Source organism: Papaver somniferum, chromosome 3 (assembly GCF_003573695.1).
Source record: "Papaver somniferum cultivar HN1 chromosome 3, ASM357369v1, whole genome shotgun sequence".
Classification (NCBI taxonomy): Eukaryota; Viridiplantae; Streptophyta; class Magnoliopsida; order Ranunculales; family Papaveraceae; genus Papaver; species Papaver somniferum.
In genome coordinates, this window is record NC_039360.1 from 90,483,370 (window position 1) to 90,508,501 (window position 25,132).

The 25,132-nt window shown below is 36.4% G+C and overlaps 4 protein-coding genes across 6 annotated transcripts; 1 reads left to right on the top strand and 3 right to left on the bottom strand.

The window, feature by feature from the left end:
* Positions 1-10,512: 10,512 nt before the first annotated feature.
* LOC113356790 (AT-hook motif nuclear-localized protein 28-like) lies at positions 10,513-11,966 on the top strand. Its single transcript, XM_026600008.1, has one exon. The coding sequence runs from the start codon at positions 10,742-10,744 to the stop codon at positions 11,774-11,776; it is 1,035 nt and encodes a 344-aa protein (XP_026455793.1). The 5' UTR covers positions 10,513-10,741; the 3' UTR covers positions 11,777-11,966.
* A 7,468-nt stretch (positions 11,967-19,434) lies between these two features.
* Positions 19,435-20,325, bottom strand: LOC113359727 (protein PELPK1-like). The gene has a single exon (XM_026603315.1). It carries the CDS (start codon positions 20,323-20,325, stop codon positions 19,435-19,437), a length of 891 nt encoding a protein of 296 aa, XP_026459100.1.
* Positions 20,326-21,411: 1,086 nt separating this feature from the next.
* On the bottom strand, positions 21,412-23,472 carry LOC113356791 (beta carbonic anhydrase 5, chloroplastic-like). Of its 3 annotated transcripts, none has more exons than XM_026600012.1 (7): positions 23,170-23,472; positions 22,881-23,077; positions 22,752-22,800; positions 22,551-22,664; positions 22,400-22,453; positions 22,205-22,287; positions 21,412-21,754 (listed from the first exon to the last, which is right to left on the bottom strand). In XM_026600012.1, the coding sequence occupies exons 1-7, from the start codon at positions 23,260-23,262 to the stop codon at positions 21,733-21,735; spliced, it is 612 nt and encodes a 203-aa protein (XP_026455797.1). In that variant the 5' UTR covers positions 23,263-23,472; the 3' UTR covers positions 21,412-21,732. The 3 variants fall into 3 exon arrangements, with proteins under 3 accessions (XP_026455797.1, XP_026455795.1, XP_026455794.1); XM_026600010.1 differs by having other exon boundaries at positions 21,412-22,087; XM_026600009.1 differs by having other exon boundaries at positions 21,412-22,090.
* Positions 23,473-23,621: 149 nt separating this feature from the next.
* On the bottom strand, positions 23,622-24,904 carry LOC113361466 (transcription factor bHLH30-like). The gene is made up of 2 exons (XM_026604709.1): positions 24,540-24,904; positions 23,622-24,436 (listed from the first exon to the last, which is right to left on the bottom strand). The coding sequence occupies exons 1-2, from the start codon at positions 24,846-24,848 to the stop codon at positions 23,855-23,857; spliced, it is 891 nt and encodes a 296-aa protein (XP_026460494.1). The 5' UTR covers positions 24,849-24,904; the 3' UTR covers positions 23,622-23,854.
* Between the last annotated feature and the right edge of the window lie 228 nt (positions 24,905-25,132).

The following is a 25,132-nucleotide window of genomic DNA, read 5'->3' on the forward strand; positions in this document are numbered from 1 at the left end:
TCATGAAGTTTCCTCAGTTTCAGCAAAATTCTCTGATTTCTTCATATTTTCCCAAATGATTGCTCAAACGCACATCAGAAAATATCAAAATTCTCAGGACGAGACACGAGCACTTTGGTGACGCGAGCATACTACCTTGACCGAACAAGGTTGGCTCTTTGGCTTGCAAGAGGCTGGTCCCGCATATTTTCATCATTTGACCTAATTTGTTCATATCAGGTCCAAACTCTTCCAAACAATTTTGGAACTTCATAAAACTATCATTACACGGTCCCGTGATCGACCAGGGACGGTTTCATGACCCCGTGGTCGGTCCCTAATCTCTTCATAATTAATTAGGTTTTATCACCTAAAGCTCATACGAGCATTATTTTAATAAATGATTAAACCAGCATTTAATCATCCTTTCATCAACTGGACTTCAAGAGACTTTGTAATTTGCTCACTCGAGCATCTGGGAGCTACAAGGTCGATCCATCATCCCATGTATTCGGTCCCTCCTTCACTCCGTGGTTGATTTTCAATAAATCATCAATTGATCAAATTAGGGTTTCGAGTCCAAGGTTCATAATTCCAGATTCAAACGCTAATAATTTTATGTTAATTATACTCTTGCCAGTATTTTAATTTAGTTGTTCATGCTATCAATTAATCATCAAACGAGCAACATTTGCTCAGATGAGCAATATTTTCTCAAACCAAGGAATATTAGTTCAACTATTAATATCCAACGATTCATCGAATGAGTAATATTTGCTCACCTTAACTATCAACATTTACTCGAGAATTATACCTTTGTCTCAACAGACATGTTCAATTCATGAGTCTCAAAACATTTTCAAATCACGTTCGACTCAACAATATAAGGACTCATCGTCCCATGAAGTCAGCAACTGACCAACTAAATACACGTCTGCCTTGCAGACTCCACAATCACACGAGATCAATCGTGTTACATGGGGGGATATTAACTAGGGTTTTGGTATGGCGGTCTACGGCACGTGTGTTCATACACACGACGAGAATGTGAGCAAGTCATGCAATCAGTTGAAGGATTTATCAAAGTAGTGGATGGAAAATCAACCAAGTCTTCGCACGATGAGCAACTGGTTTTAACACGATTTCCACTTCCCACTCTTTGACTCCAGCAACTGTCACACTTCATGGGATCAAGGTGTTTACAATTCTAGCAATATAAATAGGTATCTGAATCATCATTAAAACACAAGACAATCTTACGTCAAACAGACAACACGAGATTAACAATTCAACGTCTGAGCAATTACTCTCAACAGAGGAAATTCAATCATTCAGAACTTATCTTATTTCAGAATACACAACACACCTATAATCTTCGATCACCATTGATATCAAACATTTCTCAGCTTCCCTCCTACAGATCGACCCATCCTATTTTTAGACAGAATTTACTCTGGAACGGTCATTGTCTTGGTTTAGGCCGGAGTACTACAGATTGATCTCTCGAATTCAAAGCACTCCCTTATTGAAGTGCATCTGTGTGAGGTTTGACAGTTCGCTCGGTTCAAGGAGTTTCCTCCGCACGGTCGTCTCCTCAATTCCGTAAAAACCAATAACTCGTTTTGCCCCATCTACACACAACCTCAAAGTTCAGTTGTATGACAACTTTGACAACAATATTATGGTGATATGTATCACTCCCCTATAGTCAATACTTCATCTCACTTGAAAACCACTCCCCCTTACATAATGATCCGTAAACCATATGTATTTGTAGTGTGAACTACACATAAATTCTCTCCCTTTTTGTCAATATAAATTGGCAAAGGTACGAAAACTAGTGGGATCCTAATGAAATTTCCATAGAGATACTTCATGACCAAAAGAGAACAACATATCAACTTGTTTAGATGCAATCATATAGCTGAAGTTAAATACATTCATCAAGGAGTTTATAAAGATACAAGATAACCCCTATAATATTCCACAGCCGCACTCCCCACAAAAGTATGGAAATTAAGCACAAGTTCAAATAAGAACTCTCCCCCATGAAATGTCATTCCCGAAAGAACAACAAGAGCGACCTTTCTTTCACAAGAAAAGAAGGAGTTCTTTGGACATTAACAAAATACATGAAACATGAATTTGTATCCAAAATACTCAATTAAATTAACCACAAGAGAACCCATGATTAATTTAAACGGAAATGCTCACATAAGAGATCTTACAAAGCCACACAGTACTTACACAAAGATGTGGATCAGGGAAAGACCAATACTGCGGAATATTCAAAGATTCATTCTATTTTTCATCAATATTTTCATAATGACATAATAGGCTTAACTTTTGTTGTCAAAATCTCATTCTATCTTTTATCAATATTTGCATAAAGACATATGATAGACTTAACTTTTGACATATATGAGACACTCATAGTTCACGGGCGTAAACATACATATCCCATAACAAGTTACAATATATAAAACCTTAAAGATTAATACTGCAAAATCATCTTCCAAATAAACTTTAAAATTTAAATAAATTTAAAAACATTGCAAGATGAAAATCGTTAGAAATATCTATGTGTACTCACAATAATGGTTATTCCAAACCCTAGTTATCATTCTTAAAACACAAGAATAAATTCTCATAAGAAGTTTCCTAGACATTAAGACAAACTCGTAATGCACATATAAGATGATTTTTCCTCAGAGGGTAGAATCAATCTTTTTCGCACGGATTTACACCAAGAATAGCTATGAAATGCGTCTAAAATATTTTATTAACAAAGAAAAACATACAAAATCATTAACGACCATGCACCATAGTTCACATAAGATGATTGTGAACATTCAAGAATCCCATAGCAATGCGCACTACTGCCCATTCTTAAATTCCCTTCTTTTTGATTCACCAAAAACATTCTTTTAAAAGCTACAAATGAGCTTTGAAGAGTAGTACTCCAAGAATCCAAGTGCCCAAGTCCAAGAGAAGTGGAACAAGTGCTACAAAACAGAGCAAAACACTCAAAAACAAGAGACGGGACAAAGACCAATATTAACTCATCCAAATTCAGGAATTATTATCTCCATTTTTAAGAGAATTTAAAGAGGAAGAGAATGCAAAAAGAATGAGGTCATTCCGAATTCGGACGAAGAAGTTACGGCCAAAACAAGTTTACCGAATATCCACGTCTACAGGCAAGTATGCATACGGGTATGCAAACGGATTTTCAGTATGCAAACTGGTATGCAAACGAAATTCCCTGGATTTTATTACAAAAATTCATTTGTAAACTTTTACGCAAACTGGTATGCGTACCTGAAGTGTACCATGAAGGCCAAAACATCCCAAACAACTATTTTCAAACCGGAACATTTAAGAACCTTAAACGCAAATCAAGTTAGCTAGACATGAATGATACACAAGGTACATAGACCATCATAAAACTTTCTCAAGTTTAGAGACATACCTTTTTAGAATAATCCGATCGAATTCTACAACGTTACCAAACATTCAAAATCATACCCAACATAATACGTGTGCGCCAATTCTTGTGCTTCCCTGACCGTATACATAACATGGCAATTCTTGGTAAAGATGCACTTTCAACACAATAAAGTTGTGTTGAGGTGAACAACGTCTTGCTCACCATGGCACCAATAAAGAGTTTCTTTCCAACTACTTTTGCATTCAACAAAGTTGAGAAGCATCCAAGAATCTGTTTTTACAAGTTATACAAAAGACTTTAGAGAGATACCCAAAAATTTGAGTCCATGATGTCTCATTTTAAAACTTAATAAAAACTACGTCTGCAGATAATGTTTAGTACTGCGTAGGGAAACTCTTTTGATAAAAAGAGACGTCCTAACTCTTTCATAAAAGAAGACAATACTGGGTGTATCAGGAATTGACCAAAAGATGAATCATGCTTTGAGATGATGCAGTATGAAGACTGAGATTTAAATTCCTCTTGTAATTTGTTTAGTTTGTCACAACCAAATGGATTACCCAGAGGAGGAGCATTGCTCTTACTAATTAGTAAATCAAGATCAACCTCAACATGAATAATATTCATCATAACTTGGTTTAGCTTATCAAGAGATTCTTGCTCTTTCTGGAGGTAGAACTCAACATCAAGAGATAATCTCTCAAGCTTCTTTTCAAGCCCTGAAAACACTTCAAGGGATTTTAAACCCGGTGGAGGTTTAAATAGAATTTCATCTACAGATTTTATTAAATCAGTCATGAAATAGAATTCTGAAATCCCTGGGTCTGGTAGTGCGTTTATTGAGATAGCATTACTGTCCATAGAGTCAGGTCGCTACAAACACAGACTTGTAAGGTATTAAGCGTTTTTGCCTGCTCTGATACCAATTGAAAAAGCGGGGGTCTAACAAAAAACTCAATATTTCGCTTAGCAATCTGTATAGACAAACTCCAATATATTTTCGAGAGAATCAACTAGACAGTCAAATTGAATCTCAAGAAAAGTATATCCAAGAGTTGTATCTCAATTTCTCAATCAATATGCAATCAAACAAATAGGAATTTGCGAGCACGATTGAATATAAGAGAAATAACTTAAACGGTACCCAAGACCAATGTTCAATGATCAATCAATTTCAATCAACAACCAAAGGTTGGATTTACCAATTGATCGATTCAACGCACAACCTGTGATATTTCAATTATATAACAAAATATAATGCGGAAAAGAAATAACACAGACACCAGAAGTTTTATTAACGAGGAAACCGCAAATACAGAAAAATCTCGGGACCTAGTCCAGATTTGAACACCACACTGTATTAAGCCGCTACAAACACTAGCCTACTACCAAGTTAACTTCGGACCGGAATGTAGTTGAACCCTAATCAATCTCACACTGATCAAGGTACAGTTGCGTTCCTTACGCCTCTTGAACCACGCCGGATTCTGCACAATTGATTCCCTTAGCTGATCTCACCCACAACTAAGAGTTGCTACGACCCAAAGTCGAAGACTTGAAAAACAATTTTGTCTCACATAGAAAAGTCTATTGAATAGATACTGTCTCCCACAGATAAACCTACGAGTTTTGTTCCGTCTTTTGATAAATCAAGGTGAACATAAACCAACTGATATACCGGACTTATATTCCCGAAGAACAACCTAGAAATATCAATCTCCTCACAATAATCTTAATCGATTAATGAAACAAGATATTGTGGAATCACGAACGATGAGACGAAGATGTTTGTGACTACTTTTCAATCTTGCCTATCGGAGAATAAATCTCGAACAAATCTTAAAGAAGATAGTACTCAATCACGATAGAAAACAACAAGATCAGAACACGCAACTAAAGAGAAATAGTTGGGTATGGCTTCACAATCCCAATGAAGTCTTGAAGTCGTTAACCTACAGGGTTTCGTGAAAAATCTAAGGTTAAAGGAGAATCTTTAAGGAAAACAGTCTTAATGTTGGTCCAAAATCAATACGTTAAGCATGGTGACCCGTTTTTTTTTGTTATAGAAAACTCGATTACAATATATTCAATGTAGACCGATGGAGACGATATATTTAGCTATCGAGAAGATTGAATCTCATATTATTATTTTCTAAACATTTTTTTCTTCGGGAAAAAAAGTATCATTTTTTATATTTTTTTTGTATTTAAGTTCATTGTTCGATAGCACTTTATAATGTAAAGAAGTTTTATCGACGAAGATCCATTTATATCACTTTTCGTTTTTCATTTATTTGATAAATCTGAAACATTAGTTTCTTTTTTCTCGGGGAGAACATCTAAGCCAGCCTATCATAGTCGTATCTTTTTTTTTTCCTTTTTTTTCTACTAGACATGTAAAGCCTTTTCATAAACAGAGACTTGTCACGAACATATCAAAAGCCGTAATGTTTCTTTTACTTCTTTTGTAGTTCATGTTCTTTCTTTTCTCGAGCAAAGTTGTTTACGGTGCATGTCTAGCCGTACTTTCTAGCATCTTTAGTCAAGAACTTCGGTTCTAAAGATGAAAGTGAACCCTCCAAAAATCCCCACAACGATGATATACACAATTCAATCTTGGGCTTCCTTTTGTTTTTGCATGGTCGTCGTGTCTCATCTTAATCAAATGTTTTAAAAACTTATCCAGCCAGCCAAAACATATACTGTATATGATTAGGACCAAATATGCAAGCTTACTTAATGCCATAATGGTCAAGCTGTCCTTGTACACGAGATCTATCCATTCCAAACAAAACAGTGGGATGGGACCGTAATGTCATGTCAATACGGACCCCATCTATCTATCCGTCCACCAACCAAAACTTGAATTTATTACCCTTTGATGGAAAAAGGGTGCGGGAGGAGTTGTACTTGTTTGATCTTCTTCTTCAATTAAGAAGAATGACTATAAAAATCCAGTTTTTTCGTCAAAGGATGTGGGCATGCTTTGCTTTCTTTGCTAAAGGGGAGGAACTAATGCGACATTTCAAAGACAAGCTCTACAAAAAGGATGACACTCATTCATCAATTTGCACTTGCAGACAGAGGCGCAGACAAAATGACGAGTTTGTCCAAAAGGCAATAAAGGAGGGCTATTGATTTGTTGGAATGTCAATACTATGGCCTCCTCTTTTGGTCAAAAGGCGGTGATGAAGGGTTGAGACCTAAGCTAAGCTACATCGACAAAGTAAAGAAACAAAGCAAGGAAACAACGAATTGGACATTTCTCTCTCTCCCTCGAAATTAAAGCTTCCTAGTTTGAGATCTTGTACTATGGATATGGAAGTTCAGCTCAACCCTAGCTAGTTTCTTTGCGCACATGATTCCCAAGTTGCAATCGCACGTACATGCTTAGAGGTTACAAACTTGTGTTTTACTCCTACTTGTGTGAGCCATATCAATCCTTACTTGAGATCAAGTTGCAAATTACAAGCATGTTTTGCATTAAGTGTGGATATTCCGTGCTCCGTCTTATTGGTTGTATCTTGCCGATATATCTTACTATAATAAAGAAAAGGTCCCCTTTTGAGTGGTTTTGATGTAACATGGTGGAATGTCTAAATTATCCCTCATGATTATAACATACAGAGGTATGAGATCTATAATAAAGCAAAGGCCTCCTTTTAGATGGTTTTGGTGGAGCATGGTGGAATGTCTAAATTATTCCTCATGATTATAACATACAGAGGAATGAGATCTAAAAATCCTAAACTAGGAAGGCCATATTTGTAAAATAGACAACCGACGAATTCGCCATCGAACCCCACTAAACCCATTTTGCAAACTTAAATTTCTTTTTTTTGTATCTCCTTCGATTTTAATTTCCATATTCTCCCCCTCTTCGTTCATATTTCTCTTTGAAAGTACTCGAAATCCAAACTCAAATTCTAAAAGAAGCGATACAAAATGTGATTTATGATCAAATATTCTTTTCAAAGTATCTTAATTCAATAAGGAGAATCGATAGAGACAGCATTTCAGCATCAAAAGGGGAAACTGTAATCCAATTATTTAACCTATTTTCCTTTCTGATGTTGGGTTGATTTTGATTTAAAGGAGAAATCAAATCGAATTGGTGCAAAAATTAGATTAAAGGCTACATGTATTTTGATTCTTTGTAATTACGAAGTTATCTGATTCTTTTAATCGTTTCAATTATTTAACTGAGTGTAAAATTCGGATATGGTTTTCAAATGTGTAAAGGACCTAAAGGTTTTGGATATATATATATATATATATATATATGAGTTGAAGAGCTGATTGCAGGTATCACTTTCATTTCAGTTGAAACTTATAAAATCATATCCCTAATTTCAGTTTGGGGTTTCAATATTTTTCCATACTTCTGACTGTTTGTTGAAATTCCTAATAGAAATTAACGTTTGTTATGCTTTAGTTCTTAAAGAAGTCACGAGTTCATATAAAATCTAATGTCAAATTGTCAGTCGTGCTTTATGGTAGTTGGTAATGCAATATACAAAGGCTCCAGAGGTTCAACTTGCAAATTTTAGAAACACAACTCTAGATGGAGGCTTAGGTTAATCATATACCTATTTTGCGTTTGAAGTTAACTGTCCAATATTTCTTTGTGTTTTTATCAGGAATGCAAGTCTAACGTCCAACTAGGATCCATTGTTGTTGAATGGCCATAAAAATGTGTTTAGGGTCACCCGCCTAAAATGATCAGTCTTAGTACATATTATTTGCTATTTACTACTGGGTTTGAATATGATAGGTATCTAAGGTTATTTTATTTTCATGACAATTTGGGAAGTTTGCTGATTAGTTTCAGAATGGAGAAACAGATGACAAAGTGTATTTCTTTGCCTTTTTATTTTGTGTTTATTGAATATGCAGATATGAATTATTGAGCGTTTTTGTGGAGATAGTATTTTGCTAATATCCACATTTGAGTGCTCATTGGAAGCAGACGATGGTGGCACAGAGGGATTCTCCTGCTTCTGCCTCATGTGTGATTTTGATTTTTGGTTGTTTATTATATTGAGTAGTTCGATTTTATCCACTAAGATTGCCTCGGTGATCCATGTATGGATTGGTTTTCTTTCTTTTCGATGGGTAAGCTTCCTCTTTTACCTCCTCAAACTTAGTTTCCTATTGATGGTTATGTAAACTGTTTAAGGTCTTACTTTATGCATGCAGATTGAATATAGACATCATCAACCTACTGTCAAGAAATGTATGACACTGTTATGCAATCACCTTTTCATTTATTCGCAAGTCTTGCTCTGTTCTTCTGATCCTTCCTTTATCATCCAGTAACTGCGTGGTTTTTTCTTGATCCTTTGCCAAATCACAACGATGCTGACCTTTAGGATCCATTAGAAAAAGCATATGCGAATAATGTTGTGAAGAGAAACTCTTATGGGTCTTGATGCTGAGACGAATGCTAAATGATGTAGCATGTTTACTATTTTGATTGTCCGACATAAATATCTTGGAGTAATATTAATTGATTTGATGCTAGGCAAACAACAATCTAAAATGTATGTGGTAGTCTTTATATCTGTTTTTTCTTTCGAACGGCAGGCGCATCGCGCGTGCGATTCTACTAGTACTTATAATTGGTACCCACCGATATCAACAGGTCTACTTTGGTTCTAGCTTCTTTTATATATCTTTTGCAATAATGACTTATATTTCCTAGCTTAATTGGGGGCCATGGTTTCTAATTGGGGGCCATGAAATTTTCTTTGCCCCCCAAATTTTTAAGGGGTGTAAAAATTGGAAGATGAATATACTATTTTATCCTTGATTAATATTTTTTTTCAAGTAACGACCCTCATTAACGACCCTTCACCGACATTAACGACAGTTTAGGGTCGTCATATACATCATGATCAAAACAATAACGACTCTAAACTGTCATACACTAACGACTCTTTTTAGAGATTAACGACAGTCTATAACGACATTTTTAAAACATTAACGACTGTTTAAGTCGTCAAATGCGTAACCAAAACAGTAACGACCCTTCCAAAGGGTCGTCAGGAAATTGATCATTTTTATGAGGACCCAAAACTGTCGTACATTTCCGCCATTAATGAATCTTCGACAGTTTAGAGTCGTCACTTAAACAGTCTAAACATTAACGACTGTTGAGGATCGTCAATGAAAATTTTTAATACCTTGACCATTTTTCATACTATCTGGGCAAAAAAAAATAAAAAAAAATAAAGTTAGAGTAAAAATTGCAGACAAAAAATCTGGAAAAAAAATAAATTCTTATTAAGTAAGATTATCACTAACTAATTAAATTTTAACACTAATCATTTATGGGCATTTTAGCCATTTAAAAAATATTTTTATAAGGGGTGACCCAAATTAGGTTCTGATGACCTTTTTTGTCCTCTAATACATGGCCCCCAATTAATTCCGATGGCCCCCAATTAAGCTAGGTTATATTTGTCTGCATTTTCAATTTTTTATTTTGTGGATGTTTTTTGTGAAAAATACATAATATTAATACATGCTTTAAATACCATCTAAAGATTAACTTTTCGCTTCAATTAAGTCGAAAAATAAAATGTTAGTTTGAAAACCAAATTTCAAAATGACTTTTAAAAGCAAAAGATATCTCATTTGCAAAGGAAAATTACTTCAGTCTGAATTCTGGAATCAACTCACCTTCCAATTGCTAAACATGATCGAATCTTTTTTTGAAAACCAAATTTCAAAATGACTTTTAAAAATTATAGATATCTTCATTCCGAAGAAAAATTACTTCGCTCTGACTCCTCCTGAAATCAACTACTGCTTCTGGTGGCTAAACAGGCTGACTCGAACCATGAACCATTTTAAGGTGATTGAGCAGCTTGGGAGCCGGCTTGTTTTGGATCCTAGCCAAGACCCAAGACATTTATCTTTCTTTCACCATGTAATGGCCCACAAACTACCGTCACATACCAATCCTCTATCAACCAAACCAAGTGGTGAAATCGCTGCACCTTTCCTTGGTTTACAAGTTTAACCACTACTCTCTTTTTTTTTTCTTTCTCTCTCACAACCTCGTCATTCTCTGTCTCTCTATCTCTCATCTTCTGCATCTTTTTTTCCTCTCTATATACTCTCTCCATTTGTTTAGATATTGTTGTTTATTCAAACAGAACCCCATTTCTTTAGATCTTCCATTAGTTTTTTCAAACAAAACCCCCCTTTCTCATCATCTTTGGGTGTGTCTTCTGTTTTGTTGGTTTGCGAAAGCCAGGAAAAAAAAGGGGAGATTTTTTCATAAAAAATAATCAATTAAAAGAGATGAAAGGAAGAGACCATGAAATTACACAAAATCCCAACAATATGTTTCAGAAGTTTCATCACCAACAACAGCAGCAACATCATTATCAGCACCAACAACAGCAACTACATCATCAGCAACAGCAACTAAGTAGCAGAGATCAATGTCAAACATCAGAAGAAGATGATTGTAGAAGTAATGATAATAACAGTACTATCAATCTCCAAGAACCAACGAAGAAAATTAAGAAAGACAATCAACTCCTACTTATCAACAATGGGTCTGGTTCAGGATCAGCTGGTGGCGGTGGAGATGGAGCTACCATAGAAGTAGTAAGAAGACCAAGAGGAAGACCACCAGGATCAAAAAACAGACCAAAACCACCAGTAGTAATAACCCAAAACATCCCAACAGATGAATGTGCAATGCGACCTCATGTTCTTGAGATACCAATTGGTGTGGACATCATAAATGCTATCACGCGTTTCTCTCGGCGACATAACATAGGTGTTTGTGTATTATCCGGTTCAGGAAGTGTTGCTAATGTTAGTCTTCATCAACCTTCGACCACACCAGGTGCAACTGTTACTTTTCATGGAAGATTTGAAATTTTGTCAATTTCGGCAACTTTTGTTCCTCCGAGCTCTTCATTATCAGCAATTATAAGTGGGTTTTCGATTTCATTAGCTGGTCCTCAAGGACAAATCTTTGGTGGGTCTGTTGTTGGTAGTTTGGTTGCTGCTAGTACTGTTTTTGTCGTGGCTAGTTCTTTTAATAATCCTAGTTTTCATCGATTACCTGTTGAAGATGATGATAATGAACAAGTCAGGAATAACAACAATTCTTCGGTTTCTGGTGGAGTCACTACAACTGGTGGTGGCGGTGGTGGTGGCGTTGGTAGTGAAGAAAGAGATAGTCATTCAACACCACAACCAACAACAACTTCTCCACAAATTGATCATCACCATCAATCAATGTATCATCTCCCTAATGATGTTATCTGGGCTCCTACACCAAGACAGCAATCACATCATTATCCCCTACCACCATACTGATTCTCTCGTCTAGCTAGCTGATCACCAAATTCTGATTAATTTTTTAGATTCCAAGTATGTTAATCGACTTCCACCCTTTGTTTAATGTTTTTTTTTAATAGTGTTTTTTTCATTTCATTTGTTTTTTGTTTTAGCCCTTGTATTCTTTTTCTTTTTTTATGATGAAAATACAGTGATTTTTCTTTTTTAAGCTCAATTTAGTTAAATTTGATGCTTGTTGAATGAATGAAGGGAACACATTTTTGTTTTGAAGATCTTTTCACTTTTAATTCCTGTGTATTAGAAAAAGGTGTAAAAGGGGTAGGGATGAGGAGATGAGGGGATGGGGTTTGTCTTGGAGTTTGAGATTGACCATTATCTTCTTCAGAAAACAGGTAAAAATTGAGATGATGATAGGACTGAATTATAATGAAGAGAGAGAGGTAGTGGAGGAATCGATCTGTATACAGAGAGTGATCTTCTGATCAGAGTTTTGGATAAAAGTGACAAGAAAGAACACGGTTTTGGGGCTTGTAAATTTCTCTGCAGGTTTTCTCATTACACAGTAAAAAGCGTAAAATCAGAAAAGACTGTGCACATATAGAGACTGGTGAGAGAGGTCTGGTGTGAAACAAAGAACAGAGAGAAAAACAGTGACACCACAACAACATTACTGCTGCAGCACCCTCTCTAGGACGTTTCTAGGATGATGGGTGTCCGTCAGTCCGTCTTTATATAAGGTTCATAGACTTAGACACCTGATCGATAGAATCTAAAATAGCAAAGAATTTGACTGAAATGGGGGTGTTCCCAAGAATGAGAATTTGAATCTCATTTGGAGAAGACTGGGTCCAATGGACCTCCAAGATCCAGGATTTGAACCCAAAACCTGACACTATTTGCCTGATTTCCAACTCATCCAAACAATCGCTTGGATGTAATTTGGGTACAATCAAAAAAGCATCATACTACGCCGTTATAAATGCCGTTTTGTCACTGTTTTATAAAAATTCAAATTCACTATCATATAGACCGTTGGATTCATCATCTTATTAAACATCTAAAGACTATTAATGATAAGTCATTTCAAATGGCATCCTACGCCATTTCAAACGGCGTTTTGACTTTGAATGTTGAATTTTCATTAGTCTTGGTACTTGAAATTCAGTGACGTGGATCCAAGAAAAAGCTTGAATTTTGGACCACGACTAATAATAACATACCCTCGGTCCAGAAGGGGCACGGCTGCATGGGTAACCAGAGGCCTTGACTTCTGATGAGATTTTTCCATTGTTTGGGTCAAATTTGTAAGCTGCTGAAACAAAAATGGCGTCAATGAAACTCAAGGAATCTAACTAACCTAGTCCATTATTTTTGTAACAATTACACGAAATATATGTGGCGTTAACATGTGTGCCTCGAACAAACTCAGAGAGATGATTAATTGGAGAAACATGATTAACATATATGATATCCAAGTGTGAACTGATTTATCAATTTAAAACAATAATCAAGGTTTAGCCGATTCTGAGACAGACCAGGGAGCACTCATTGGTCCTGCAGAATCCGTTAGGTCCTCCGGATTGGGTGCTGGAGGGCTGTAGTGTTTATGCAAATGATAATGCTTTCTCGTTTTGGTCTTAGGCATATGATGTTTTTCCAGCTGAGCTTTTGGCAGATGGTGATGCTTTTTTGGTTCCGTCTTAGGCAGATTCTTCTTTTCTGGCAAGGGCTTATGCAAGTGATGATGATGATGCATTACTGGATGATGCTTAGGCATATCATCTGTTTCTTCTTCCCGCTTGGGCAAATGATGACGATGATGATGAACTTCTTTCGACCGGTGCCTAGGCACAAAGTCAATATCATCATCTTCTGGTCCATTTCCAGGCAGATCATGATAGTGTTTATGATTGTGATGAGTCGTGGGGGTTGTCCTTCGTCGTCGCTCAGATTGTCTATGTTGACTAGTCCTCCTTAGTGGATGTTTGGGGTTGGGTAGAGAATCACCAAGACATCGAGCTTCTGGTGATATGCCTCGGCGACACAGTTCACATGTTGAGGTCTGGCAACTTGGGTTTAGGTGGAGAAGAACTTTGAGTCTTAGGCAGCGATGACAACTCGGGCTTCTAGAGAGAAGGTATTTCAACCTTAGACAATAATAGCAGCTTGGACTTCCGTATAGATAGAACTTCATTCTTAGACATTGGTCACAACGTTCACAGTTTATGCTTTGTGCTCTCAGTTTTAGACGCCAGTAGTGGCAACCAGAAGTCTGGATTTTAGGGGAACTCTCGTGTCGTCTCGTCAACTGATATGCATCGCAAGTTTCGTTTTGGCAGTGAATTGTTGGAGCTGCAGCCGTAAGATTTTGAGATGCATTGACGGCATTAGCATTTGGCACCAAAAATAAACAAATAACGAGAAGCAAAAGGAATATAGGGGGGTATACTTTCTGGTAATTGTGGTTAGCATTCATGGCTGAATAATAAGCTAGGAGAAGAATGAAAATGAAGAAGGAGAAGAAGAATGGATTATGAGCCCGTGAATATCGAGTAAGTATGCATTTAAATGATCATATAGTCTACATAATGTTGCATATATAAAGGGAGATTTGTAAAGGACATGACCTTTGAAGAAAGATGCGTAGTTGGGTTTAATGTTGAAGGCTTTTTATTAGGTGAGGTATGTCAAAGAGTACTTTTGGAGTTTTTCTTTAAACAAACGGATGAAGTAAACTCTCGTGTTTTCTCAATTTTATTTGTTGAAAAGATTAGAAACTACTACTATTAGCAAATCATGGAATTGATATGTTCACAAAATACATTCTTTCTCCTCATTCACTTTACTTCTTGTCACCAATAACTTGTGTGGTGAAGGGTGTTGGATATTTTCAAAAATGCATGCATGTATCGTGTATCACAAAATACATCAGACATCCCAAAGGCACCTGCTGAACTAGACTTTGGTTATGGTGAGGACTTGACTCTTTTCTTGGGTTGGTTTAAGGGTAAAATTTACCATTATGACCCAACTCAAAAAGGACTATGAAAAAAATGTCTTTTTGTATTGTTGGGGCTGGCTGCAAGCCCTAGTCCAAGGCTAGTTCCGCCCCTAGTTAGGCGTGGATCGAACCTAGGATGTCAGGCTCCCTGCTAGGTAGGTTTGACCACAGTTTCACAAACTGATTTTTGATTGAAAATACATATATTTTAACCATTGTGATTTTTGATTAATAATTCATATATTTTCTACATAACCCATTTAAATCATAGAATTCTTGTGTTTATTTACAGACTCCTCTTAAGATGTTATTTTTCTCGGTATAGTCTATATAAATACTAGAATTTGCTTTTAAAATTACAAATACTTATTAATTTAATTATATATATGGGCTGAATTTTCTTTCATGTATCCAAATATCTAAAACGAATTATACACGTACGTATGCCGTTCCGAATTATCACCGAAATAGAAATGATTGACCGAATAGTGGACCGAATTTATCTTCCACTAAAACGAATAATACACGTACGTATGCCGTCCTGAACGTTTCCCGTATACCGAATTGCTAACTTCCGCCCCTGCCTAAAGGTGTCTATTTATGATGAATAGACGTCTCCAAAGGGCATGAAATTCCTTATAAATAGCAATGAATGTTCCTCTTGAAAACAATCATCAAAAACTTATTGTTTTCTTTTTCTCTAATGACGTCATCAAAATCTTAGACAATGTATTATTGGTCGGGTAAGAAAGTACAATCTTTGAATTCAATTACGATGTTAGGGCTTCAGTGAATCCTGAAAGCATAATTCATTAAACTGTTGTACTCACAATTTTATATGAGAAAAGTAGAATTATTGTTTAAAAGAAACGAAAGAATCTTGAAGTTAGGGATACATCATTATTGTTTAAAAGAATCGAAAGAATCTTCAAATTAGGGATACGCCATTCATCCGTATGTTTTTCATCCTCTATTATAATCCAATTTTCCAACGAAGGGCCCTGATGGGACTGGTAGGGATGAATTAATGAATATGAAGGTGGACTTAACACTCAATCACTAATCTTGATCAGCATTTTATGAGGTAAAAAAAAAAGAATTTACCTAACAAGGTAAACCGGTTGTTACGAAACTTGCGAAAGGACTGTTGAATGCTAAGGCCCATGTATAGCTTTTTACAGGCTCTTAGCATATTGGTGCCTTTTAGCTCATTTTTTAACGGTTGTCCTGCTCTTTGGCATATATCCCTATTATTAGTACATAGTCTAAAAAACTGTATGATGTGTTCTTGTGGCGCGACAATTTGTTTCTATAATGGTTTACTGTTGGATACTTCTTATCAAGATGACCATGTAACAGTGAGGCTGACACCAAAATGCATCATAACCTTCAGCAACTGTGGTGTATTAGGTAGCATAGGCCTAGTTTCATTGGTTGTTGGGCTTTTGAATCAGTGAAAAATTGGTTTTACAATTGGTCAATTCAATGAACATATAAAAAAACGTTAATGCAACTGAAATAAATTATTTTAAATTTGCACGAAATCGAAAGATAGTCCCACAAATTTGAAGAAATGAAGAAATTGTAATGTAATTGAGATAGATTACTGAGAGTTTTTACTGATAGGAAGATATTGTCATAAATCTAGAGAAAGTTAATGAATATTTGATGATCTTTGGAACTGGAAGGAAATGGGGCAATTGAAGAAAAACTGACATATATTTTATCGATTTTACAGAGTTGGTTGAGTTGGGTGTTGATAATTTTTGTATTTCAACGAAATTCGGTATATCAGATGGTTAGATCAAGTCGAGTTTGCTACCATTCAACTCAATTGCAAGAGAGAAAACAACACACATTTTAATCTTATAAAACGATTGCTTATCAAAAATGCATCAGAGAGGGATATGTCCGCACAAGAGGTACGTCACTTATTGATGAGTTATCACTTGAACGAATCATCAAGGAGATTTATCCTTCTGAACTTGAGTCAGAATAGATTATTCAACTCGCAGTTGCGTCATAGACGAAATGAAAATAACGGAGAAGGACGAGAGACAACCCCAGCTTCTTTGGAAGATATTTGGAAAGACCACAAATATTCCAAAACACGCCATTTATTGAAATGGCAAAGAAACCCTATTATTGTCGAAAAAGATGGTGCACATTCAAGGTTGAGGATGTAGTTAGGATTTTACCTGAATTAGGAGGTAATATCATGCCAAATACTTAAAAATGCGAATCATTTTGCCAACAACAAGTTTTGTTAAATAGTTATTGTTGGAGAAAATGAGTTATTTAATAAATGATTTTCGGGTCTTGGTGTGGTTTGATCTCATGACCTAAGGGTCTAAGGATACTCATTCATTTTTGAGTGAATGAAATGGAACTTTTAGTCCCACATTGTGGAAAACTAAAGAGGTGTTCCACTATATTACCATGTTCTCATGATTATATTGTAAAACAATGTGGGTGGAGCGAGTGGGGTGAAAAATACATGTTTCGACCCATGCCCAGGCGCTTGTATTAGGCACCAAGTCCGTGTCTACTTGAAATTATTTTTTGCAAGTTTTTAACTTGATAAATAATTTATTTAAGAGTTTTATTTATAGAAAAAATTCCTTTTTTGTGTTTAATTGTTTTACAAGAAACAAAACTCGTTTTATAAGAAAAAACCTAAACCTAACTTGATTTGCAAGTTAATTTTCCTATAAATACAACTCGAAAATCTCTTTTCAAAACACACAAGCAGCGACCATCTCTAGGTCTACTTTTCTTCATCTTCTTGCTTTTATTTTCGTGCGGCGTTTTACTTCCATCCCCGTTGCTGAGTTTTAGAGTGGGTAACTTGAAAAATACATGTTTCGGCCCATGCCCATGCGCGTGTACCAAGCACCAAGTCCGTGTCTACTTGAAATTATTTTTTGCAAGTTTTTAACTTGATAAATAATTTATTTAAGAGTTTTATTTATAGAAAAAATTCCTTTTTTGTGTTTAATTGTTTTACAAGAAACAAAACTCGTTTTATAAGAAAAAACCTAAACCTAACTTGATTTGCAAGTTAATTTTCCTATAAATACAACTCGAAAATCTCTTTTCAAAACACACAAGCAGCGACCATCTCTAGGTCTACTTTTCTTCATCTTCTTGCTTTATTTTCGTGCGGCGTTTTACTTCCATCCCTGTTGCTGAGTTTAAGAGTGGGTAACTTGAAAAATACATGTTTCGACTCATGCACATGCACGTGTACCAAGCATCAAGTCTGTCTTATCTTGTTGCTGGTGATGCCTAAATTCTTGTGTGAATAGGTAATGTGTTGTTTCCTGGCTATAAAAGGCATGATTAGACATTCTCAAACCCTGCTCAGTTGTGGGGTGGTAAAAGATTCATGTCTCCATTTTATTACATTTAAATCATTGATCTTTTTTTTTGTGTGTGCAAGGTAAGATACCCATGGAGTCGGATGAGTATTTTAAAAGTTGAAACATTTTGTAGATTATTTGATAATAAATGGACAGTGTTTAGAAACTCGTCGACCACCGCCGCATGCGGTCATCCAGTATAGTCACAGTAAAAGAGACCTCCTTTCTGACGACCCATTTAATTGGCTTTCAAACTTTCGGTTGTAATTTTAGGTATGAAATATAGCGAAATTAGTTAAAGGATGTGTTGAATAATTTATAACTGGTGTTTAGTGCAAGATGCATTCATATGAACTACATGAGCATTTTCACGGTGGGAGACCGACAAAAAATTTTGTCAAGAAATTAACCATATGGTAAAACAACATATTAAAAAGCTTGTTTCGGAGTCAGAAAAAAATTTGATCAAATTAGAGTGAAGTTGTAGAATAAATGGTGAGATTGTAAGATTATTGAAAGGAATGAGAAGAAATTTAAACGTGTTTACAGTTGAAACTTGCATCCAGGAACGGCCGCTATCCTGTTTTATTTTCACTTCTTCTTGTTTTGTTTTGCATGTTGCTTGTTTACTTTCCTAAGTTCAGAGAATGCGTAGCTTGTATTGTGCTGATACAAACTATATAAACTATATCCTAGACAATGATGTCTTTTTTACACTCTCTCTGGACCATCCCACTCGCAAGAAATGAGACTCTCTTTCCACATACAAGGAGCCATTTTTGGATGAGTTGTGTGAACCCCATGCGAGTAGACGATTCTGAAGAGTTCGATCACAATCTGTTTAGAATTTTGTAGTTAAATTGGGTTTTGGGCTCCAGTGTGGTTGGGCTGTTCGGGCCCATACCTATCAGGTGTTAAATTACGGCAGGGAATGCGAAGATCTTGAAGCTCATTTATGCAACTCTGTAATCATGGTTTTACTGTTTCCAGGGTCCAGCCGTGCCGTTAACGCCTTCACAATTAAATTCCTTTCTTTCTAAATTTATATCTCTGTGTGCTTACTCAAATATCATTCATCATTCATCAATATAAATCAACTACATCCAATTTCTTAAAGGAAAATAACATTTATATCTTGCTTTCATAGAAAAAAACCAAGCTTGCTAGTATTTCTAGGGGAAAAGAAAAGTAAAAAACAACTAGAAATATTATCTTTGACATGACGCATAATTTATTTACTAAAGGTAAATATGATCGCTCCAGATCATTAGACGAGTGATGACGCGCGACGAAGAGAAAATGACAGTGTGATCCTACACAGGATGGGAAGACCATTTTGGTTCTTCAAACTTGGGAAATGGTGGTAGTTTAGGTTTCGGCAATTCAGGAGGACATTTGGGTTTTGGTGGCGAAGTTGGCATTTCAGGCTTTGGAAACTTGGGTTTTGGCAAAGGAGGAAACTCAATCTTAGGCAATGGTGGCAGCTCGGGCAGAGGAGGTAACTCAATCTTAGGCCATGGTGGCAACTTGGGTAGAGGAGGAATTTTAACTTCAGGCAGTGGTGGCAACTCCGGTAGACGAGGAATTTCAATTTTAGGCAGTGGTGGGAACTCGATAGGCTTCGGTACAGGAAGAACTACAATCTTTGGGAAGGGTGGTAGCTTTGACATTTCAGCAGTAGGCAAAGGTGGCGATTCCGGTTGTTCCTGAGGTTGTGGAGGTGGTAATTCAGGTTGATAATAGCCATCATTTGGATGTTCTGGTTTTGGAGTGTACGGAATTTTCGGTTTCTCAATATGAGGTTGTGGAGATGGGAATTTCGGCTTGTAGAACGTATCCTTTGGATGATCAGGCTTATGAAATGAATCCTTTGGATGCTCTGGTTTATGAAACTTATCCTTTGGGTGCTCTGGTTTATAGAAGCTATCTTTTGGATGCTCTGGCTTATAAAATGAATCCTTTGGATGCTCCGGTTTATGAAACGTATCCTTTGGATGCTCTGGTTTTATGGGAGTATATGGAATTTTAAATTTCTCTTTTTCCCGAGGATGTGAAGTTGATTTTGTTGGATTACATGGGAATTGCTCTTTCTCTACAAGACTGCGAGCTCCATTTGCAACGTGATTAGTCGATGTCAGATACAAACAACTGATGAGCAGTAGAGGAAGCATATAAGATAGCTGGTGGGAGTGATATGCAACCATAACTGAAACAGGTAGGAGGTGTCAAGAAATCTTAATCAGAGGAGTGTGTGATTTTCATTATCAAGGAATGAAGATATATATATGTGGATAAAAGAGAGCAGGAGATTGATGCATGCAATGGGTTCCAAAGAGTGTGGTTCTTTTGTGGAAAGACTTGAACTGCCGTGACTTTCAGGAAAGTTGTGTAGGTAAGGTGTGTCAAAGAGTATGATTCTTTTACCCCTTATATCAATTGCATCTATCTACTCAACCTGCTTTCTGACACTACAAGGAGAAAAGAAATATGGAAGAAGAAAAAAAAAGGTAATGGTGCAAATATGTGCCAAGAGAACTCGTGACATCTAACTCTTAACATGAGAAATGCATTCACACAACATTTAACATAGGCCCCCAAAACTGAGAGAGTGAAAAATACAGAGAAGACTCATAGGACATCAACGTGTAGTAGTGACAGTGAGATATGTCCTTGGGAGGGGAATGGTTAATTCTCAACCGTCTTTTCAGGGAGATCAATGGGTCTTTTGGCAGCCAACTCTGGCAGTTTCAGCAAGGAGACAGTTTGGCAGCTTTGGAACTTCAAATTGGGTCTTGGTGCAAATTCTGGCTTAGGCAGATCAGTAGGAATCTTACCTACGGACAGCAATTCTTGTTTTGACGAAGTAGTCAAGGACATGGCAAGCTTGGGAAGAGAAGGTAACATACAAACATCTCAACATAACCAAAGTCGGAGCTGGCACCATTGCCCAAAACTGAAACTGGTGAGCTGCATAGACTAACAAAAAGAAGAGGGAAGACAGAAGCAGTGATGGTAGTGCTGAGCCATGCTGAATCAAATATGAAGAACAAAGAGCAGAGAACAAAATTATCAGTAGTTAAACTGTAAAAAATGTTGGTTTGAGACTGCCTCAATTATGTTTTGCGTGAACGGTTACATAGGGAATGTTTGTGAAAAGTCCTCGGTGTCTGGAAGAGATGCATAGCTAAGTTAGGGATCCGTACTTGAGATACGTCAAAGTTCACATTTAGAAGGAATTTTGTTAGCATTGTTTGTTTAACTTTACACATGCCACCTTGATAGAGAATTGATGGAAACTAAAAATAAAGTATCCTATATTAAACTCATCCTGAAGCGTCCTACAACATATGAAACTCGATACATATAACTTGGATACAAAGAATGCCTAAGAACTACCAACATTACAAATACAACAACATGACATATTATTCTTTCCTTGACACAAAGAAATAAATTAACTTAGACTGGACTCATGAAGTAAATCAAACCTGAACCTCGATTAGATGGTGCTCGAAAAGGCAGCCTCTACAGCATAGTTTGATGAATCCCACCAGCTACCATAGATTAAGTAAAGAACAGCGTCTTTAATGAAATGCAGCTGCTGTAATGAATCAACACCATACCACTGGAAGCCTGGAAGTAAACAGCGAGATTGAAACTCAGGACCAGAATTCTCGATTTTTTATGGTGTGATTGTAGCCTTTGCTTTTGGGACTGGTGGAGTTGTAATCTAAAGTCCATTTTTCAAATGTGCAGTTGACGAAGTCATAATAGCCACCATGAATCGAGAGTACTCCTTTTCCGATTCTTTCTTCTATCCATGGGTAACTAATTAAGTTCAGCAACGACCTACTGATAGATTCCTTCTCGCAGTATTTGCATTGCTGGTCAAAGCTGAGATTTGCAGCAACTGTTTTTGTGCTTAACCTTGCATCTTTTGCATTAATAACCCAACTCTTTATGAAGCTACTGAAAATCATAGAGCGATAGGACCGGAGAACATTATACTAGGAGTCTAGTAGGAGGATATGCATCGTAATCAACACACATAAACACACACTGACAGAAAATTTTGAACCCTACCTTGAGCTCACTTCCTCTTCCATGCTCATTAGCGCCTGAATGCCGCCACAACAGCTGTGTCCAATGACCATTATGTTCTCAACCTGTAAAGAAATCACGGTTTCATGAAAAAGGAATAATCAATCACTGCTTCTAATCAACTGATAGCTATAATTATTGTAAAGCTCTAGTGCTCTTGGACAGAATTAACAGCACCTCAAGAGTATTAACAGAAAATTCTAGAGCAGCATTAGTTTCTGTTGGTCCGTTCTGCAAGATGAGAAGTGTTGTAATCAACTCATTCTGGTACTAATATTTGAGGGGATAAACATGTTAAGAATCTGACTGAAAGTTCAGTATTCATTACCTTAAAAGGAGGCACCAGATTGCCCACATTCCGTATCATAAACGCATCTCCAGGTTGAAACCCAAGAATATAAGAAGGGCATACCCTAGAGTCGGCACATGCAATCACCATGAACTGTTTTCCAAAACTGTAAGTTAGAAAAGAAAAAGGAACAAAGACTACAAAATTCATCAACATAAAAATGTAGCTGTTCAACAATACCTTAGGTGCTTGGGCATTGGCAAGGCTACTATAATGGTCTATGTATTTCCTGCTCAAATTTCCAAAATTGAGTCAGTAATTCCACAATGTAAAACAAAATACAGCATACATTTACTTGGTTATACTTACAAGTATTTTTCCTTTTTGAATGTCAAAAACCTTTCTTTCATTTTACAAAATTGATCTTGCCCATGATCCAGTTTTTCTACATTGGGTTTGTGGTTTTCTTGTTTTTGGGTCATCATTATAGACTCCCTGGATGCCTCCAATCTCAATCTCAAATGGTTATCCTTAAATTTTGCATGTTGATTAGGAAATTTATAAATCTGCAGAATAAAAAAAAAAAACACTTTAGACTGAGAGAGATCCATGAAATCAAATCAAATCAAATCAAATGAAAAAAGAAAAAGGAACTTACTTTGGTATTGCCATCCCCTATAAAGCAATTATCTGCAATAGATACAGTTACTGACGACTCTTTCAACAGAACAGATGGACGAATTGCTGCCATTGTTGTTTGGGCAAAAATGGCAAAACAAACTCTACAATAGAAAAGGTTTAACTTTCATTTCTAAAATTTCTTCTTCAAATTGTAAAAAGCAATAAAGGAACGATTTCGGGTGTCTGGTTTTATGTTTAATTCGAAACCTTTCTGTTGTTGCCTCTGCACAAGGAAGACAAATGGAGGCGAAGTGATTGTCGTTTTACCTAATCCGACAAAGTCATCTCGTTTCTAACTATGAATATGAACTGAAACTAGATGCCAAAGGTTCCTCAGTAGCGGAGTTTGGGGTGTTGGGCCTATTGGGTCTGATTTTGGGCTTAGTTTGTTTTGCGGGAGTAAAAAATTTGAACATCAACCTTGATTTGTGGCATTCAAAATAGACCTTCATTTCTGGTTCAATCTAATTACATTACATTCACATCATTTAAAACCTTAATTTGCACCATAAAACCATAACTCAAAGAACTGCAGTAATAAACTCGAAGACCACACAAATCAAAACAACTCACCCCATGTATTTTCTTCCCCTCCTATTCTTTTCTCCAAATCCACTAAAACTGAAGTTTTTGTTAAGGAAAAGAAAAAAGAAAAAACAAGTCTAAAGTTCACCATGGGATGATGAACCAAATCTTCTAGAAAAACGTGGTCTTTTACTATTATTACTATTGTTCCCTTGCGCTCCCATATTCCCAACAGAGACTGACGATGATGTAGATGGTGAAGGCTTATCAAGAACAGCCTTTAACGCTCGTCTTAATGTACCCAAATCCCCTAAACCATTTCCTCCACCACCACCACCAACACCACTTTGTATAATCAATATACTCTTCAATCTTCCACCAACAGTAGTAATCTCAGCTTTCACGACTTTAGCTCCTACTGATTTTAACGCAAGTGTTAAATCCGCCATTAAGTCAGGTCTGTCGTCACAACTTAACGATACCCTGATCAACAACAAGGACGATGAAGATAACAACAGTTCATCCATTGATGTTGAAGATGATGCTTCACAGTAATAATTTAGTGTCAGTTCATCTGTTTCTTGTGGAAATGGCCACCACTCTGCTGTGTTATTGTAGCATCCATCACCATCTCTGTTTGCTCCTGTAATGTCATTTGCTATCTTCTTCAGTTCTTTTACATGCTGCACCACTTCAGCTAACAGAGATGCTTTGTCTGTCTGCAACTCAAAAGCACACTCACTTTAGTCTTTACATCAATACTCTCTGCTCATTATCTAGAAGATACAAACAAAAAAAGAACAGAGAACTTTGTGAACTTACTTTGATGGTGTTTGGAAGAAGAGTACGGAGAGTAGCAAGATGACCATTGATTCTTTCTCTTCTTCTTCTTTCAGCTTCACTATGACTCTTACATGCTGCTAATGCTTTTTGATCAGTCATTGATTTTGAATTTGATGAAGTTGTAGCAATCCCTCCATTAGTAATATTACTATCATGACTCCCCATATCCATTGTGGTTGATGATGAGTTAAACTGTTGACGTGGTAAATTATAACCAACACTGTGATTTGAATTATTGGTCGCAGCCCAAGTATCAACTGATCCATAGTAATTTGGAAAAGGAATCATTTTTTCTCTCTTCACTCTGATCTTCTTCAGTCAACAGTCTCTCTGTCTGTTCTCTATAGCACTGGTTTCTAATGTGGAATGATGAAAATGAAGAAACTTAAGAAGTGTATGTGAGTAGGGGAGAAGTCAAAAAAAGCTACGGAGAAAGATGGAAAAAGAAAAGCATAAAGTGTTTGATAAAAAATGCATGTTATGATGATCAACAAGAAAATACCCTTATCATTGTCGTACTGATAAACAAAGGAAAAGGAAATCACTAGTAATAAATGCAACTCAAAATGGCA